An 18,979-nucleotide genomic window follows, 5' to 3' on the forward strand; every position below is an offset into this window, starting at 1 on the left:
TTGGCTCCCACAAGTTGTATATACATTCCATGGGTAGCAAGAGAAAGGGAACAGTTGGGAAGGAAGCAATGGCTCACCCTGGGAAAAAGGAAAACAAAAAACTTAACTTTGAGACCTAGGCTCCTTTGTATTGGCACCTCCCCCTACCCACAGATCTGTTTTAGACCAAGAAATTCGGATTCTTAAAAAAAATTACTGTTTTTTAAAATATTACTTTATATATATATATATATATATATATATATATATATATATATATATATATATATATATATATATATATATATATATTTATATATATATATATATATATACATATATATATATATATATATATATATATATATATATATATATATATATATATATATATATTGGTGAAAAGAGAAATCACCAATGCTACAGCACAAACACACACACAAAAAAAAAAAAAAAAAAAAAAAAAAAAAAAAAAAAAAAAAAAAAAAAAAGACAGAAGGAGAAAAGGAAGACTGTTTTCCTAAATTAGTGATTAATATAGACCAGCACTTGAATGAGGCCTTAACCCTACTCATCCATACAATCACATAGGTCAAACAGCATAGCCACACACAATCAACCATAAAGAATAGTCCATGGACAGGCAGTCATGTCGTCAATAAGTATAAGTCGTCATTTACCGAACAATAGAAAAAATAATATAGACAAATAATTCAGAGGCAACACCCAACATAAGGGCTCATCAGGAGAATACACTGGCCTAAATAGGGTTTCGCCACTCTAATATATATATATATATATATATATATATATATATATATATATATATATATATATATATATATATATATATATATATATATATATATATATATATATATATATATATATATATATATAATATATATATATATATATATATATATATATATATATATATATATATATATATATATATATATATATATATATATATATATATATATATATATATATATATATATATATATAAACGAGCAGTATTATCAGATTTGTTTGTTTATGTATGTATGCATTTGTTCTCGAAAACAGCTTCATATTTTTTGGGGGAAAACTGGCATCCTTGTATATTCTGGCCTAAAGAACGATTTAGGTAGGTCAGAAGTGTATATATAGAAGTGTAGGTCAGAAATATATATATATATATATATATATATATATATATATATATATATATATATATATATATATATATATATATATATATATATATATATATATATATATATATATATATATATATATATATATAGAACGCAACTGTGCCCACGTAGCTTACATAAATAAAGCCTTTTGTCAATATTTTCGCTGTTTTTCGCAATAGGTGGCTTTCTGTAAGCATATCCAAGGAATTCAATGTCGTTTTTAAGTTTTTACGCAGCTAAAAGAAACTGATATGCGTTCTCTATCGCATTACGCCATTACAACGTCTCACCTGTAATGTAAGCCATTTTTTCATCAGGTAGATTTAAGTTCGAGGAAACTCCTTAGGTCTTAAAAGGACTTGAGCTCTGGTTTAAGCAAATTCTTCCAAAGTATTGAACTTTTTTTTTAAATTGAAAAAAAAAAAATGTGAAGACATTGACTTGTGAATTATCTAGAAACTTAACAACTAAAATATAATGATTAACTCCCTTAAAACTGGAGGTTCGTATATTTAGATGACTCTATAGGGCCCTAGTGGATCGGCTAGTAAGCATTGGCAACATGCAATTTTTTGGGGTTGGGGGGGGGGGGGCTAAAAGGTGAAAACAGACAAATTATACATAATATGTACAAAATTATTGGGAAAATCGTACAAGTGAGACTTGAGATTTAGAGAGGGAAACATTAATTAAATAATTACTAGCTTAGCTTTCCAATTTGTACTCAGAGACTGAATCCATATGGCATATGGCTACCATACCCCTAAAGAGCGTGGGTACCGCCTGATAAAAGCCCTTGGCCCTAATAAACGACACATTTCTAATTTGACTAGAAGGTCCAGACAGTGGAACAAATAGGGGAAAAGTTAGGAGAACCATGCCTCACACAAGAATAAAGAATTCGGGGAGGATTTTTCTGAAGATTGGCATGATTTTTTTTTAACCCAGCGACTTAATCCCCCACTGTCTTCGGGGAGGGTCTGCAAGTTACAAACTTTGACCGTTGTTTACATATAGTAATAGTAATTGGAAAGTTTACAGATATTTTCAGGGGGACTTTTTTGCGTTGAGGTGTGGGGGGGGGGGTCAGGTGGAGGGGGTTACTTGTTTTCTTTTTTCTCTATGGCTTTTTTTCTCTATGGCTGATTCTTGGCTCTTGCCTCCTAGCATAAATCTAGAATGAGGCCTCGTGTTTCAGAATCGTTGAACACTCCTTCTAGCTACGCCCCTGCGTCTTTCCATTACTTTAACTATCGGATCATTGCTTTATGCAGAAGCATTCCTAAATCTTTCCGAATTTATTGGCACTTTTCTTCTCCCTTAATAACTCCTGCATACATGTCTGATTGCAATATCCAACCCTTCCCCCTTGCGATCAGATTGCGTTGGAAAAACTAAGTTACACATTCTTTTTAAATTCACGCATAGGTCATAAACTTCAGTATTTACAAAAAAAACTGTAAGTGCACCCTTGACCACGATTTACTACCGATACCCATTAGATCTGCTGAAAATTTTAACGATCTTAATATCGCTTCTTTCGTCAAACTGGCACCCAAATAATGCGTCGTAGAATGTGAATAGGTAAAAGTTGTAGAACAGGCTGGGTATATTTTTATGGTCGGGTTATGTGCAGAAAACCTGATGCTGTCTTGTACCTAACGGTTCGTTTTTTATTTACTAACTAACCAATGCTATCTTTTGACCGTAACCTTAACCAAATGAGGTTATTAGTTTAATTGGGTTGTAATGGTGAACTGAACTTCAGATAGATGAGCGAAAAGGGAAAGAAGATTAAAGAAAAAACGTCAAATGAAATAACATCGAAAATAATAAAAAAGAAAAGAAAGGTAATATTTATTTTGAAAACCTATCACTAGCTCTAATATAGCCGAATTCACTTCCCATAAAGAAAATATTAAAACATACAAATATGGTATATAATAAATATATTATGTTAAAGGACCAAAATATAGAGAACAAAAATAAAAGGTTTAAAATTAGTAATGTAAATTTGGCAAAATAAATGGTAAAACAGGGGGGAGGACAGGTAAAAATGGGGATCTTTGTTTACACAGAACGGGCAAGGCGAGGTCTGGGGTGGGGGGATGACTAGGGAAAAGCGAATTTCCTTGGGAATTATGGAGGGCAATATTATTATGGGATGACAAACATCAAAATCAAGAAGAATACTAAGAAGAATAATATTATACGATACATAATTATGCGATATATGATTATTAATATAATTTCTTTAAAGATTTTGCTTACTTTCAAACCAAGATTTTGTTGTTATTTTCTATTAAACAACATTTAAAACGAAGTCAAATATCATAATTCGAAATTCTTTTTCTTTCCTTAATAATAATGTTATTTTATTAGCCATACTAAATCAATTATAAAAGAACATTGGTTAACTGACAAAGATGAAAATTGATTCGCCAAAAAAATAAAATAAAAATTCAATTAAAAAAGCAACAAGTATCAACTAACAAATAGCATTGACATTTTGCCAGTTTTGAAATTGGGCCTTATTCTTGTAACTCAGCACCTGTTCGAAATATGTTTAGGGATGAGGTGTTTTCATCAAAATGTAAATTATACCTAAAAACAGTGTAGTATTCATGAATTATATAAACATTTTAAGATTTTAAAGATGGGTCGTGCAGAGAGGGGGTCTCTAAAGAATAAAAAAACAAGCTTCTTTTTGGGGTTACAAGTGAGCAGGGCCAGAATTAAATCTTTGGCACTCCTAGGCCCAAGCATTTTCGCACCCCTAGGCCCAAGTAACTTTTTTCAGGGAGACATAGAGATTTACGGGGAAATGCGCGAGAATACAGGGATAGTGGAAGCCCTGGACAGAAGGCAACTGAAGAGTGATGACCCAAAAGTAATGCAAGAGAGAGGTGATACCAAGCTCTCAGCTGCCATTCTTGGAATGCACCTGAGAGTTAATAAAAGGCTACGGAATTCTGGTGTTTTTTTTTAATCACTTTTTTGTGAAAGGCAGCGCAGGAGAAAAGTGCACATGGTACTTTGACGATAAATCACATCAGTCTAGTTTTTGTTAGGAAAAAAATCACTCAGTGATTTTTTGGTGCCACTCGGCATTGTACGCCCCTAGGCTCGGGCCTATGTGTAAATTTTAGACTGCAAGTGAGTCGTGTTGCGATTTCACAAGAGCTGCGATGTATGATCCTATCCAAGTTTCCATGAACTCCATGGGAGATTACAGTCAAGCCTTGAATTACTATTTTTAGCTTAAACTGGTTCGATCTTCTCTTATTTAATGTGTGTTTTTCAACAGATTTTGTACCGGGAACAGTGGAAATAACGAGCAGCACAAAAGAGACAACATCAACTACTTCTGGTACACGACCTTCTTCCACGACTTCAGCCCCACAGACAACAACTTTACCGCCAAGATCATCTACAACCCAACAGCCTCAAAGCACTCAGGAGCCAGAGACATCTACTACAAGAAAGACGACAGTTCCAACTACCCAGCCTATTGTTCTTCCAAGTGTCACCCCGTCTGGAAGTGAATGTCCTGAAAATGGAGATGGTTATGCCAGAGATGCCAGTGACTGTACGGTATTCTACCAATGTGCTGGTGGCGTTAAATTCACTATGGTCTGTCCTGCTGGTCTTTATTTTGATCCTTCAATCAATGTTTGCAACTGGCCTGAACAAGTTGAATGTACAAGCGTGACCAGTAAGTTTTTTTTTTTCTTTCTGATTTTTGCAAAAACCTAAAATTTTGAGTACTGGTTCCCATAAAAGAAGATATAAATAGAGATTCCCGTTTTCTTCGCACTGAATCTTTTTTTTTTCATTTTAGCTGTGGAAGTATTATTCTCTCAAGATTTATAATTTTTAAATCTAAGAAAGGTTTACTGTGATTATATATAACTTCTAACAAATAAAAACTTGTCGAAACAATAACTAACTCAATGAGGTAAATATCACTGGGATATTTACTGGTGTAGGTAACGCGGTTTGTAATCACTTCTTAACCATATGAGGAAATAAAATCACTTTAATTGTCCACTACTTTTTAAACTTGAATATACATTTTGAAGGCAATTTTGAACAAGTTGAATGCACAAGTGCGACCAGTAAGTATTTTTTTTCTTTCTGATTCTTGCAAAATATCGGTCATTGGGCACGATATAAATTATCGTTTGTTTTAATTTTATCCATTTTTTATACCCTGTTTTCTGGAACATGGAACTCACTGAGGGAACTCACGAAGGATTGTCTATTTTTATGTTATTGAACTTGAATTTAATGATGAATCTGAAGAAAATCTGGGAAATAAAAAACTACAAATATTTTGAATAAAATGTTTACTGTCGAGATTTGGCCTAATTTTTGTAAGTATTTTTTTAACAGTTTTTTTCCTTCCTGATTCCTGTAAACACCTAAAATTTTGAGTACAGGTTCCCATAAAAGAAGATATTCCCGTTTTCTTCGAACTGAATCTTTTCATTTTTTTTTTTCATTTTAGCTGAGGAAGTTTTATTCTCTCAAGATTTATTATTTTTAAATTTAAGAAGGGATTTCTGTGATTATATATTTAGTTACATTATTATTTTTTCACACATAAAATTATAAATTATTGGCGACTATTTTAAAAAAATTTAGTTGTCAATCATTGGGAAGACATTTCAATCATACGATAAAGCTTTGTTGGGCAATGCTTGAATTAAGACGTTAGAGAAAATTATTATAGAATCCATGTCGGCATTTAGGTACCCATGTACGTTCAGTCATTGACTATATGCTAACATGTAGTGTTTATGACTAGACACTGCAATTGCTTAACTTTTAAGAAGTTTGTTAAATACTTCCCACTTATGCATAATGTAATCATCAAACTGTGGTATCCATTGTTTTTCTGTGTGATTACGATTTATTTCGTGGAAGTTTTGCGCAAGATTTGAACGGAACTGAGCTTTATAATAGTTAAATTCAGTTACTGGTTTTGGCTGTACTGCTCCTTTGCATCTCTGATATCCAGACTCCCTGTTTGCTGGTGGTTAAAGATGGGACGAGGCCTTGGGACCATTTATCCTCAAACGTTACACCTTTTCGCTGTTATGGCGGATTCGTCCCTTCAAAAGAACTACCAGCGTATATTTCACTCGTATTTCGTGAAATGTGTTTCTTATCTTAACCAAAAAGATAATAATATCTTTATCTAAAAAGAAACATATCTTTAGAAACTGCAGTTAAAAAAAAAAATCACCCTTATTAAGTATTAGCCTGCCTACTTTCGGGTCTGAGCTATATATATATATACCCACCTTAACTAGTACAATAACCGCTATAAGTGTAATAGCATTGTTGAGTAATAAATGTAATAAGTTAATAAGTAACATACTTAATAGTAAATATAAAACAGTAAATTACTCAGAATAAGTAAATGAGAGTATAAATTCAATGAATGTAATAAGGATTCTGGGGCTACACGGAAAGCAGGCTGTCCTCGTCTGGGTTGGGAGGATGTCATAAATAAAGATTTAAAGTAAATGTGAACTTCCTGGGAGGGTGTCAAGAGGGAGGCCTTGAATAGACTAGGTCGGAGGAGGAGCGTGCGTAGGTGTGTTGGCCTCAGGCGGCTTGGTGCTGCAGTGAGTTATAAGTAGTAGTAGTAGTAATAAAGATTCTACATGGTAGGAAGCTTATAAACAAACTTTAGGGAGCAAAGCGGAAAATACTCCCCTGGAAAATCCCCCCTCAGAAAATACTCCCCTTGGAAAATACCCCTTCCCCCGGAAAATACCCCTCGTGGAAAATACCCTCCCCCGGAAAATTTCCCCGTGGAAAATAAGGCCTTCCAAATTTGAAAATTTGATTTCAGCTTTGTTTTTTTTATTGACCGTCGTGTGTATTATATGCCACTCACTCAAGTTTACGCTATGCAAAATTCGAGCCGGTATTGTTTAAAAGTAATCAGAAATTAAATTAAAAAAAAAACAAGTTTTTTTTTAACCGAAAATAAGGAGCAACATCAAAACTTAAAATGAACAGTGATTATTATCACTGACGTATATGAAAGGGGTTACCTATTCCTCAAGACCTCCCTCTTTATGCTAATTTTTTTAACTTTTAAACAAAGCTTATTATTTTAATTAAACGGCTTATATGTTCCAGGAAACACAAGCACCAAGATTTCTTCTCTCTACAAAAAATAAATAAACAAAACTAAAAAAAAATCCCAAATTTGGAAAGACTTATTTTCCGGGGGTATTTTTCGAGGAGGGCGGGTATATCGCCGACCATCGATTCGAAGAGAACGTCCTCTGTTTCATTAGAGTGTGTTCCAGGTACAACATAAAGTTAATGATATCTAATGCAAATTAAATTTTTCTTCCATATGAGAGCAAATTAATAGCTGAAATGATCGAAACTTAACTTACTATGAATTTTCTGTTAAACTTTTGTGAATATAAATCTTTTGTGCATTAGCATCAGCGCAATCATCATCAAAGTTAAAAAAAAAATAAAGGCGAAGGACCAATGTAATAAGAATTAATGAGAATTAACGTGTCAGCAATCATATTTATCATATTTTACTCATTACTGGTTAAAATTACTGGAATTTTGAAAATTAAATATAATGTGCAGTTAGGCATTAGTTAATAAATTGTTCCAGGTTCGAAGTGAATTCGCTTTAAATTTCAAGTAACTAGGCAATCAATTACAATATCTACATGGAATACACTCTTTGTCTCCATTTTAGTTGATAACAATAATAATAGTAATAATAATAACAATAATAATAATAATAATACTAATAATAATAATAATAGTTTATTCCAAAAAGCCCATGGGCCATAGGAATTTTACATAAAAAACAAAACGACAAATTAAACTAAAATAAATTAATACTATTTAAAGAAAACGCTCACGATGTGCAGCTGCAATCCTGACAAACCTTGCTATCCTTTTAATACTCAGAAAATTTGTCTCTTTCATTCTATCTACCATCCATACCTCATTAAATTTTTCTTTACCATACACTTCTCGCCTCCATTTATTCAATTCGACACATTCACACAAAAAATGTATCAAACTTTCATCTCGAGATCCATACATAGGACAAGCAATAGATTCTACTTTCTCCCCTTTTCTCCCTTGATACTCTCGGTACGAGACTAATAATTGAGACCCCACCTTCCTATTCTTCCCCACGAATTGCCATTCCGAGCCTACAACCAGGTAAATTGCTTCAATGCTAATATGAGTAACAAAATTAAGCGATGTTCACAATAGCGTTATTAGTGCTACTCGCCTTATCCACATTATTACCCAAAAATGAAATTATTGTTATTGTTGTTATTATATTATTGTATTATTGTTATTATATTATTGTTATTATATTATTGTATATTATTGTTATTAACTAATTAAGACAAGCGAATAAACCAACCACGAGACAAATTGTGACCATTGACATTTCCCTCCTGTTCAATTATGCTATTTATATTTAGAGGCTGCCCAAGAACAATTTGTATGCGAAGAAGATGGTTTATTTAACGATCCGAGTGACTGTTCCAATTACTATTGGTGTGCTGGTGGTCGGAAGTACAGAATGAGTTGTGGTGCCAATCTACACTTTGATGCAGCGCTGGGAGTATGTAACTTTCCTGGACTTGCGCAGTGTAACCCAGGAGTCAAGACTTTGGTCAAAGCTGCGAATGAAGAGGACAATTTCTTAAATGGCTTATCTCTCAGATGTAAATACTAATTTACTTCACTAAACTTTTAATTAATGTATTGACTCTCGTTAAGCATGCGTCAGGGGCACAAAAAGAGGGGTAAGAGGGAAATCTGTCGCCCCCTCTATATCTTGAAAGTAACTTTTTACGGCATTTGTGCTGAGAAAAAAACGAAATTGCCCTTCCTTAGGTTTTGGAGATTTTTTTTTTCAATTTCAATAAAAGAAAAAAAAATTGAAAAAAAATCTTACCACTCCCTGCCCTATATTTACAATTATAAATGAAGGTACAATTATAAAACTTATTTTAGCTGTGTTTTCGAATATTAATTGGCTACCTTTTTAATTTACATTATATTGCCAAAACTAAAATGGGAGTAATAAGTAGCAATTTGGACAGTTCATTTAAATAATAGTTGCAGTGCATAAATTTTTAACTAATCCTTTTAGATTTCGTAAGATCTTTACGAAAATAAGTATTGTATTTTTTCCCGTTAATAAATTTGAATATGGAAGCAGTTCATTCAGCAACGGCGAAGCTAGGGTTTTGAGTTTCGAGGGGTGATATTATGAATATGCCAACAAAATCGTCCAGTGTACCAACAAATGAAGACACATAAGCTAAATTTGCACGCCCTAAGTTTCGAGGCGTCAGCAGTACGTGACTATACATTGGAACTTTGGGGGGAGTCTCCTTCCCCACCCCACCTCTTTTAGCTGCGTCCCGCTATTCGGTTAGTGAAACATAAAGAAAAATTCTGAAAAATTGCAAATTATCAGCTTTTTCATTGAAACAAAAGATACATAAGTTATCAATCGACAAGGGAGCTGTGGCATCAATTGGAGGAAGGTTTGTTTGTCCCTTAAAACATCCCCTACATCTTTAAAAATACCTTATTTTGATATTTTCATTGAAAAATTCCTGTTGTGGTATTTCGTTGAAACAAACTGAAACAACAAATCCCCCTAGAATTTTGTGATAACGCATTTTACCCCCTCCTAAATCTGGTAAATTGATGCCACTGCAAGAGAGCTGAGAGCCATAGGAGTAGGTAGAAAAGGGTGTACGCTAAAATTAACTCTGCCTTATAAATTTCTCACAATCAATATTCAGACCCGTAGCTAGGGATTTCAGTACCTGGGGGAAATTTTGTTCCCCCTCCTAATATCACTATCAAAATATAAGAATATCATAGTACTGACGAAGAAAACCTCAGTTTGGCACCCATCGGTGGTGCCGTCCGAAGATAGCTGTCCCCCTTGTTTCCCTTACTGTGCCACTCTCCATATTTGTAGGCTGAGCTCAATTTTAAGTCATCTGTCAAATTTAAAATTGAGCCTATTATGGTCTTACTTCAAATTTGAAGTTAGTCTTCCAGTTTTAGCTTATTTGTCTATCTGAAATCAATACTATCTTCTTCCCTAAAGGGAAATCCCTCCAAAAACTGTTTTAAATGCTCTAACACTCTTGGCTATGAAAGTTCTTTTTAAACGAATATTTTTAATATCTTTCTATTTTTGGACACTCCTACAGAGCTCATCTATGATTGTCGAAAACCTAAATTATTCAAATCCTCTCTCACTTTCCAGAGGAATCTAAATACGTTTATTTGATTTCCTGAATACATTATTACATTCAGTGTGCTTAAGTGGATAACAGTTGAAATATTACATCCCTTTAATAGGCTGTCTTTTGTTTTGTATTCCTGTCCCATCTCTTGCTTAGAATAGCATTTATCAACAATAAAACATACCACTTAAGACTTTGTCAACGTCAGCTATGGTAATCCAAAAGACGTTTTGTTGCACAATATATATTTACTGGAGAGCTGAACAATGAATTTCGGGAATAGAAAAACAGGTACTTTTTGAAGAAAAATTATAAGACTAAATTATTTGCATGTTTTTACTGGCTTAAAATTTCATACAGGAAAAGCCAATCAGGTGGAATTTAACTTTTTGCTCTTTTTACTGGCTTAAAATTTCCGACAGAAAACCAATCAGGTGGAATTTGACTTTTGTGTTCTTCTTACTGGCTTAAAATTTTTCACGGTACAAACCAATTAGGTGGACTTGACTTTTTGCTCTTTTTACTGGCTTAGAACTTCACAGAGAAAATCAATCAAGTAGAAATCGACTTTTTGCTCTGTTTACTGGCTTAAAATTTTACATAGTAACACAGGAAATTCAATCGGGCTTTTGAAGGACGAGGGTATTTGGCTCTTCTTCCTGACATTTACTTAAGGAACAAACTTTTTCTATTTGTTTTAAATTTTTAGGCTGTTATAAAGAAGCTGTTGCTTGTCAAATGATCATTTTTTAGGCATCCAATAAAAGCTGTATTCCAGAGGGGTTAGGAAGTTTTAACTTCCTCCCCCCAAATGTTTGTCCGACTCGTAAAAACGTTATAAAGATGGATTTAAAGACAGTTTTTAAAGTTTTGTACCCCCACTCCCGAAAAAAAATACTGGACACGGTCCTGCATCCAAAATTCAACAAAAGTAATTTTGAACACAAAACCTAGAAAAAAATAACTTCTAAATATCTAAGAAGCTAAATAGGACAAGAAAAAAGTGAGTACAGAAAATATCACATAACGCCTTTTGGATACCGCAGTCGGTACATCTATATATTGAAAGTGAGCATTAAAAGTTTGGCCAAATCAAAGCCGTATCCAGGGTGGAGGGGATTACGGACTTTGACTCCCCCCCCCCCGAAATTTATGTCCAACTCGTAAAAACGGAACAGTACCTAATTTCTTTTGAGTAATGAGTCCCTGTGGGAATTTTTTCAAGTTGAACTTGTAAATCAAAAAACATTATCTGCACCCAAGCTAGCGAAAAGTCTCAAGGTTTGTAAAAAAAAAATCCAACTTATTAAATAATTATATTATTGTTAGTATAAAATTGTTCAAACGCAAAAATTGCCATATGTACTTTTTCTAAGATCAAGACTGAAAACCAAGGGATAGCAGCCCAAGGGATGGCCTACTATAAAATCCTTTGCAAGTTCCCTAAAAGCTATTGATTCGTAGCTTTGAGAATCCCCAAGTAATAAATTATTTATGTAAATCTGCCGTTAAACTAGTCTAATCATCTGTACTTTTTGTTTTCATTAATCATTCATAATTTCAATAAATAATGATTCTTTATTTCGCTTAATATTACTTCTCTTCAAAAAATAATTCATCAGTCTTAAAAGTCAAAGTATGTCAGCCGACTTAATTGTCTATGAATCCCTATTAGTTAAGTATGATAAATTTCTCCAGAGTGACTATTAATAAAATTATGCATTAATGTTTTTGTTTTTAATCTTCGGTGCTGTCAGCGGTATTGTACTAAGGATGATTAGGGATTTTCGAGGTGTTTACGGTGTCATTTTGTACTGTATAATCATTTAATAAGCTTAATTATTTTTAAAATTAGTCTTTATTTGGTCACAAGGGCATTCCCTGAAAGCAGAGCCAAAACACAAAAAGTAAAGAAGAATATTCAGCCATTGAACTCCAAATCCTGTTTCTAGAAGCTAATTCGACCAATCAGCTCATAAATGTATCCAAGAAGTATTTTATACTATCACTAAAATCTTGAGGAGAAAAATTCCTAACTGAGCCAAAAAATCACTAAATTCAAAATATGAGTGCTTTTTTCTTGAAAGCTTTAGAAAAGATGTAATTTTCGATCATTGATTTTCTTAGAAAAAGTTTAAGGCAGTTTTCCTTAAGAAATAGGAAGTATTCTGCATAGAGACACAGGGAGCAAATGCTTGTTGATTATAGCGATACCGTTATGGGCAAAGAGCATTTTCATCCAACTGGGGGGGGGGGAATCACCACTGTGGCAGGAAATATATTGATGATATGCCAGTTCCATGCAGGGCGTCACTATTCAAATGCTTGATGCGGAGGCAGTATATTTTACTAATTTTCTGGTCATTTTCGTCGACTAAATTTATTTAATCAATAATTACCCTCAGACTGTCTGTATGAAATTAGAAAACCATCAATAATTTTATTCGGATGAGGGTTGTTACCCTGGGAGTGTTTGAGAGAAGGTCTTTTTTCTTTTTTCCTTTAATTATTATTTTAATTAGTGTAGTATGCTTCTAGAAACATATATGTAATTTTTTTATTATTACTTTTAATTTAGAATGTCTTTAGGAATGTTTATGTAATTAATCGCTACGCGTTAGCAAAATTAAAATTTTTCCCTAGCGTAGTGATTTATATCTGTAATAGTTTGTATTTTTGTTTACTATGCAAATAGAAGTAAAAAGAAAAGTCTGAACCAAGCGTTTTCGTGCATTTTCCATTAAATTTTAATATATTCTTGTGATTCTAAAACAAATCACTAATAAAAGCGAAACAACCACTAGATTTTTCAGCGAATCACTAAAAATCACTAGCCAAAGTAAAATTACTAGCCAAGAAATAATTACAAAAAAAAGTGACAAATCACTAGGGGTGACAACCACACGTTGATATACCTTATGTACATATCTCTGCTAATCCTCCCTATAAGAACAGTCTATCAAACGGTGATCAGTCCATTATCTCAAAAGATTGGAAATGTCATATAGGAATCCCAGAGGCAATAAGGACAAAATCACATTTTTTTTTTCAACCGTATGATTCATGCACCAAAATCGAAACTACCAATGAATGTTATTGTTTACTTTTACACTGCAGTGTTTGAACTAGATTTACTTAGACTATTAACAATTTAAATGGCGCGTATCATTAAAAACGCAGTAAGAATATTTAAAACTCACTAAAATTTCTTTTTTTTAGCTGACACGGTTGGTAAAAAACTTCTGTGCTACATTACAAGCTGGTCCTGGACCCGATCTGGAGATGGAAGTTTCGTCCCTGAGAATGTGGACCCGTTCCTTTGTACGCATATTGTTTACGCCTACGCAGCACTTGATCCAGATTCTCTAGTTATTCGCGCTGGCGATAAATGGACGGATATTGACAACAGTGAGTAGCCTATAGCTAAACATAACAACTCATCATTCTCCAATTTTATTTACCCGAAATTCAAGATATAAGTTAACGTAGATGAACGTAAGGGTAATGGCGGATGGGTATTTTCCTGGGTTCTAGTGCTGTTTTGTTGGTCGTTCGCATCGCAAGTATTTTGATTGATTTAACAAAGTCTTCCCAATAACCTCAGTTGAGGATCATGGAAACTTCTAGGGCAGAAAAAATTGTGCTTTACTGCCTTCTCTATTGAAGGAAGCTATAATTCTCGTAGCAAGGCCAAAGGCGTATCTAGAGCAAAATCTTGGGGTGCTCAATATGACAAGGGCGCCAATAATTGATCAAATTAACAAGTTCATTTAAAAAATGGGTTGTGGATATACTTTTAAGCTTTGGGGAGACAATTGACAAAAAAGTGAGCGAGAGTCAAAATGTAATTTTCAAAATCTAGGGGCGGGGGAATTTTTCTTTCGATTCTTATCAATGATAAAACCAAAAAGGGTAGTTTCCAAAGAAAATACCAAAGAAAATAGTTTTTAAATCCAGGGGAGAAATAACCCCCCCCCCAGTTCACATCTTGGGATTAAACGACTACTACATATTGACCAGGCCACGTTGTCTTCGTGATGACTTGTTCCAACGCCAAAATTTCATCCAAATTGAATCTTTGGGGGGGAGGGTTAACTAGAAATACAATATTTTAAAGTTGGGATAAAAAGAGAGTATAGAAGGCTAGAGTGATTTCTAATGCCACCTAACACGTACTGCTTTTTCCTTACTGACAGCTAAAAATGTAACGTCATGATTGTTATTTTAGATTTATGTTGTGTCAAGATCTCCTTCATTACAGTATCATTAATGTGTCTATATTTCCCAATCTTTGGATTTACATTGCTAATTAAATTTCTTATTTACATCACATTGGGAGAAGAGCCTAGACGTGATGCTCTGCATGTGTGGTCATTAAACTCCATTTTCATGTTTAGATTGCTTCTTTTTTTGTCGTTTTCTTCTTTTTTTTAAGTAAGCTCGGCACTTTGAAAAATGATGGATACCGCCATATGTGCCAAGAATTCTAAAATATATAACGTAAAAATTAGTATTCTCACAAATGACTTATTTAGAACACACATAAAGCAACAATTATCACGCTCATATGTACTTTGAATTCAGTTGTCGGTTTGAATTTAATTGCATTACAATATACTGAAAGTAAATATTTAAGGATTCTGTGGAGCCATCTGAATTGAAATATTTCAGGGGTATTTCTTCGTTCCCCATCTTTCCCCTGGAAAGTTGATAATAGTAGAAAAAGTGATTTTTTAAATAATTCACCAGACAATAATTTTGACAGCTTATGCAAGGATTGCTATTCTTTGTATAAATTTTATTGCGAAAAAAATTAGTTAATGACAAGCTGACCCATTGAGGCCTGAGTCTCGACCCAGAGTTTATGGGTCTACTCCACCTTAAAAAGTAAAAAAAAGCAATCGTATTGTTTTATTAAGATTTTACTTAGTTTATTAACATTTACAATTTATAATCTTATAACTTCATTTAAAAAATAAATACGGAATATGTGCCTGAAGAAAGGGCTAAGCTACTACTCGAAATTCAATTAATTTTGAAGCTGTATTCTAATTTAATTTTGAGGAAATTTCCGTACCTGAACATAGGGGGAGGGGATACAGGGGTATCAGGAGCTCCTACTTGGATATTTTGACATTTTCTTAGGAAATCACATGTGGTGCAAATGATTAAACTCAATTACATAAATGACTAACAGATTGCACAAGATCTACACAAAATTTTTAATTTGAACAGTAATTTGAAAAGGGTATTCCTGCGAGGAGGTGCCATATCTTGCAAACATTACAACATTCCCTCCTTCCCCTCCCCCCACCCTAATTTGACAAAATGAAAAAATGACATAGTTTCTAAAAATTGATTCAACTACAAGGTAAAGAATGTTTTTCTTTGCATGAATTCTATTTATTATTATTTTTTGTTTATTTATTTATAAATACCAAATGCGGTAAAAGCTTGTCCAAATAATTGCATCAAATAAGGAATAAGCAGACAATGACAGAGAGGAGGAGCAAAAGATTTGGTATTAAAGAGAGAGAGATAGAAAAAAATGAGAACAAGATAACAAATTAAGAAAAATATTTAGTATTAAAGAGAGAGAGAGAGAGATAGATGAAATTGAGAACAAGATAATAAAGAAATGGTTAATATTAAATAAAGCAGCATAATATTTTAGGTTTTCCAAGTGCTGCAACTAGGTGTAGGCCTAAGAGGTCCAGCAAAATATATCTTACATTGAAAAAATGCCATCCACAAAACAAAAAATAAAACGAATATTTTGAGGCTACGCACCATCATTATGTCCAAAAGGTGCTTAAATCACCAAAAATCCAAACCCAATAGAATTGGCGCACCAATGACCAAAATCTTGGGGTGGGGGCAATGGGCTAAAGGTCCAATAATTTTCAAAAGTGAAAAATTTATTTTTAAAAAAACAGTAAAATAGAAAAAAACGAGGAATTAGGGCGCAAGAAAAAATCTTGGGGGGCCACGGTCCCCCTGGTCCTATCATTATGTTTTTGTCAGATCTCTCCCAGAAGATGTGCATTAATAACAATAAAAATTCACCTTGATGGAAACTATCTATTAACTAATCAACTAATGGGATATTTTCAAAGCGTAGAAACGAAGCAAGGACATACAGAGTACGAATTGTATAAAGCTAAGAGTATTTTTTAATTTACTAATTTGTTGTTTCAAGTAAAAAAAAATTGTCAAAATTTGCAATGTATGTGCTCTCAATGTATATTTCTAGTAGGTGACCAGAGCATTCTCATCCTTATTTCCATAAATAGACGATCTTACAGATAAAGGCTCTTTGCATCTGATGAGAACGCTGCATAGGCCATCATAAACCGATTCGCAAAAGGGTAGGCTACGATTAATGTATCTCTATCGACAAAGCCGTATCTAGGAGGTTAGGGATTCTGACCGCCCTCCCTCTGAAATCTTTTTCCGACTCACAAAAACTTAACAAAAATGAATATAAACTGATTTTTTGAAGTTTCTACCCCCCCCCCCCCTCGAAAAAAAATATTTTTTCCCCTGAAAAAATCATGAATACGGTCCTGCCTGTAGACAATCCATTTTAAGTTTCCAAAAGCTGCAACCAAATCCTAGCAGACTACCATCCTTTCTTATCACGGTCACTGTAGGCACTTAATCGTGGGGGGAGGTAGAACTTGAGGCCCATACTCTTCTTAACTCGAAGATTATTCTACCAGCTCTTACATTTTTGAGTTTATAAGTCATTTTATTTTCTTTATAATCTACCAATTTTGGCGTTTTTTTTTATCTGAAATGTCACGTCCCCCAACACAAGCGTCTGCATTCGCACAAGCGTTAATGTATGTATCTTTGGGAGTAAAGCTGGCTTTAGACAATATTCAGATTATAAATAGTAGTAAAGGTGTTAAAGTCTTTATATGCCACTGCAGTCATGCCAAAATTATTCTTCGTGTTTTGCATTTTATATTTATAACGGTTCAAGCTAAATTTCAAATCACGATCTGGCCTCACGGCTCTTAGTAGCAATGGAATTGTTACTTGTAACACTATATGAGTATTCAAGCCAATTAGGGCTTAGAACATGTAAAAATAAACCCCGTCTCCTTCTATTTCATGTAAGTGACATACTATCCCTGCTTTTCCAAATTACCTAACCCCCTCATCTATCTGCTAATACCATATATCTAGCTCTACGGCTGCTATATTCTGATCAGCGGGTATATAGGGGTCAGGGATTTTCTGACCTGGCAACCATGGAATTTTATGATTTTTAAATTTTCTGCAGCCTCCTACCATTTTGTATCATCCGCCTATTTGTTGTTATTTTGAAAACAATGGGTCTCCTGAAATGGTTCCAAGGGCCAATTAAAATTTTCCAGGGATGGAGATTCTTTCTAAGCTAGTCCTGATTGTGCTTCAGACCCATCATTTTCTTTTTATCTAAGCAGACTTAAGAATATGAATATAGTTTTAAGCATCTGAAGCATTAATTATTCTGGACAACAGAGTTTTATTTTGTTTTTGGTTTTATTTACTTCCGATATAACTTTTTATTCTGAATTCCAATTTAGAACTCTTCCCTGCTGTAGCAAATTTCAGTTTTATTTCAACTGTTCAGGACAAAGTCGTATCCAGGATTTTCTGGAGGGGTTTTACAAACGGATTTTTTTTCGGGGAGGGAGCTTTACACAAAAAAGTAAAAAAACGCAAAAATTTCCGTATATTCATTTTTATTACGTTTTTAAGAGTCGGACAGACATTTTTTTTGGGGAGGGGGGTTTTAGCCCCAGGGTTAAAATATTTTCTTAGTTGTTTTGGCAGGTTGTTTACTACAATTTTGTATTAAAAAGTTTATTTTCTTTTCTTTATTGCCCCTTGTTTATGCGCCAGAATTTATGTTAATTTGTCTTTGTTAAATTTTTGAATGTTTCAGACGAAAAAAAAAAACAAAAAAAAAACAACATTACAGCATAAAGATTTTGGTGCCGTGGGAATTGCAGACTGTATTTTTTAATTCGACATACCAAACTGCTCTAGAAAACTATTGTAAGCACATAAAGTAGAAACAAAATAAAATATTTTATAAAATAGTTATTACTTATAAATGTCAGCCACATTCAGAGCCAGGATACCACTAGGCATGCCTTCTGCCTTTCTCTCTATTGAGGTTCCAAAAACTACTAAAATACTCTTAGAAACGCAAAAATTCTTTTAGAGGCGTTTAAAATGAAGCTTCATTTTAATGTTATTTTTCTAATTTTACGAATGCTGTTTTCGGAAACAACTGAAAATAGACGCTGCACCAACGGCAAGTACATTTGAGACAAGCCATGCCTCAATGTAAAAATAACTACCATTTTCAAGCGCCGCAACGTAAAGCGAAAGTGGCTTTTAAGATCATCTAGAGTAAATTTAGTACCAATATCGACGGAAAAAAATAGATTACGAAAATTTGACCTCGTGTTCATCGTACTTAATAAATTATCTCCATAAATTGACACCAGTGATTGGATC

The 18,979-nt window shown here is 33.5% G+C and overlaps 1 protein-coding gene across 1 annotated transcript in view; it reads left to right on the top strand.

Moving 5' to 3' along the window:
- Positions 1-18,979, top strand: part of LOC136027672 (probable chitinase 10) — a 231,098-nt gene that overhangs the window by 53,889 nt on the left and 158,230 nt on the right. Inside the window, 3 exon segments of the mRNA XM_065705119.1 lie at positions 4,471-4,878; positions 8,663-8,908; positions 13,679-13,867. Coding sequence (XP_065561191.1) covers positions 4,471-4,878; positions 8,663-8,908; positions 13,679-13,867 — 843 coding nt within the window.

The sequence above is a fragment of the Artemia franciscana genome, chromosome 5, assembly GCF_032884065.1.
Source record: "Artemia franciscana chromosome 5, ASM3288406v1, whole genome shotgun sequence".
Classification (NCBI taxonomy): Eukaryota; Metazoa; Arthropoda; class Branchiopoda; order Anostraca; family Artemiidae; genus Artemia; species Artemia franciscana.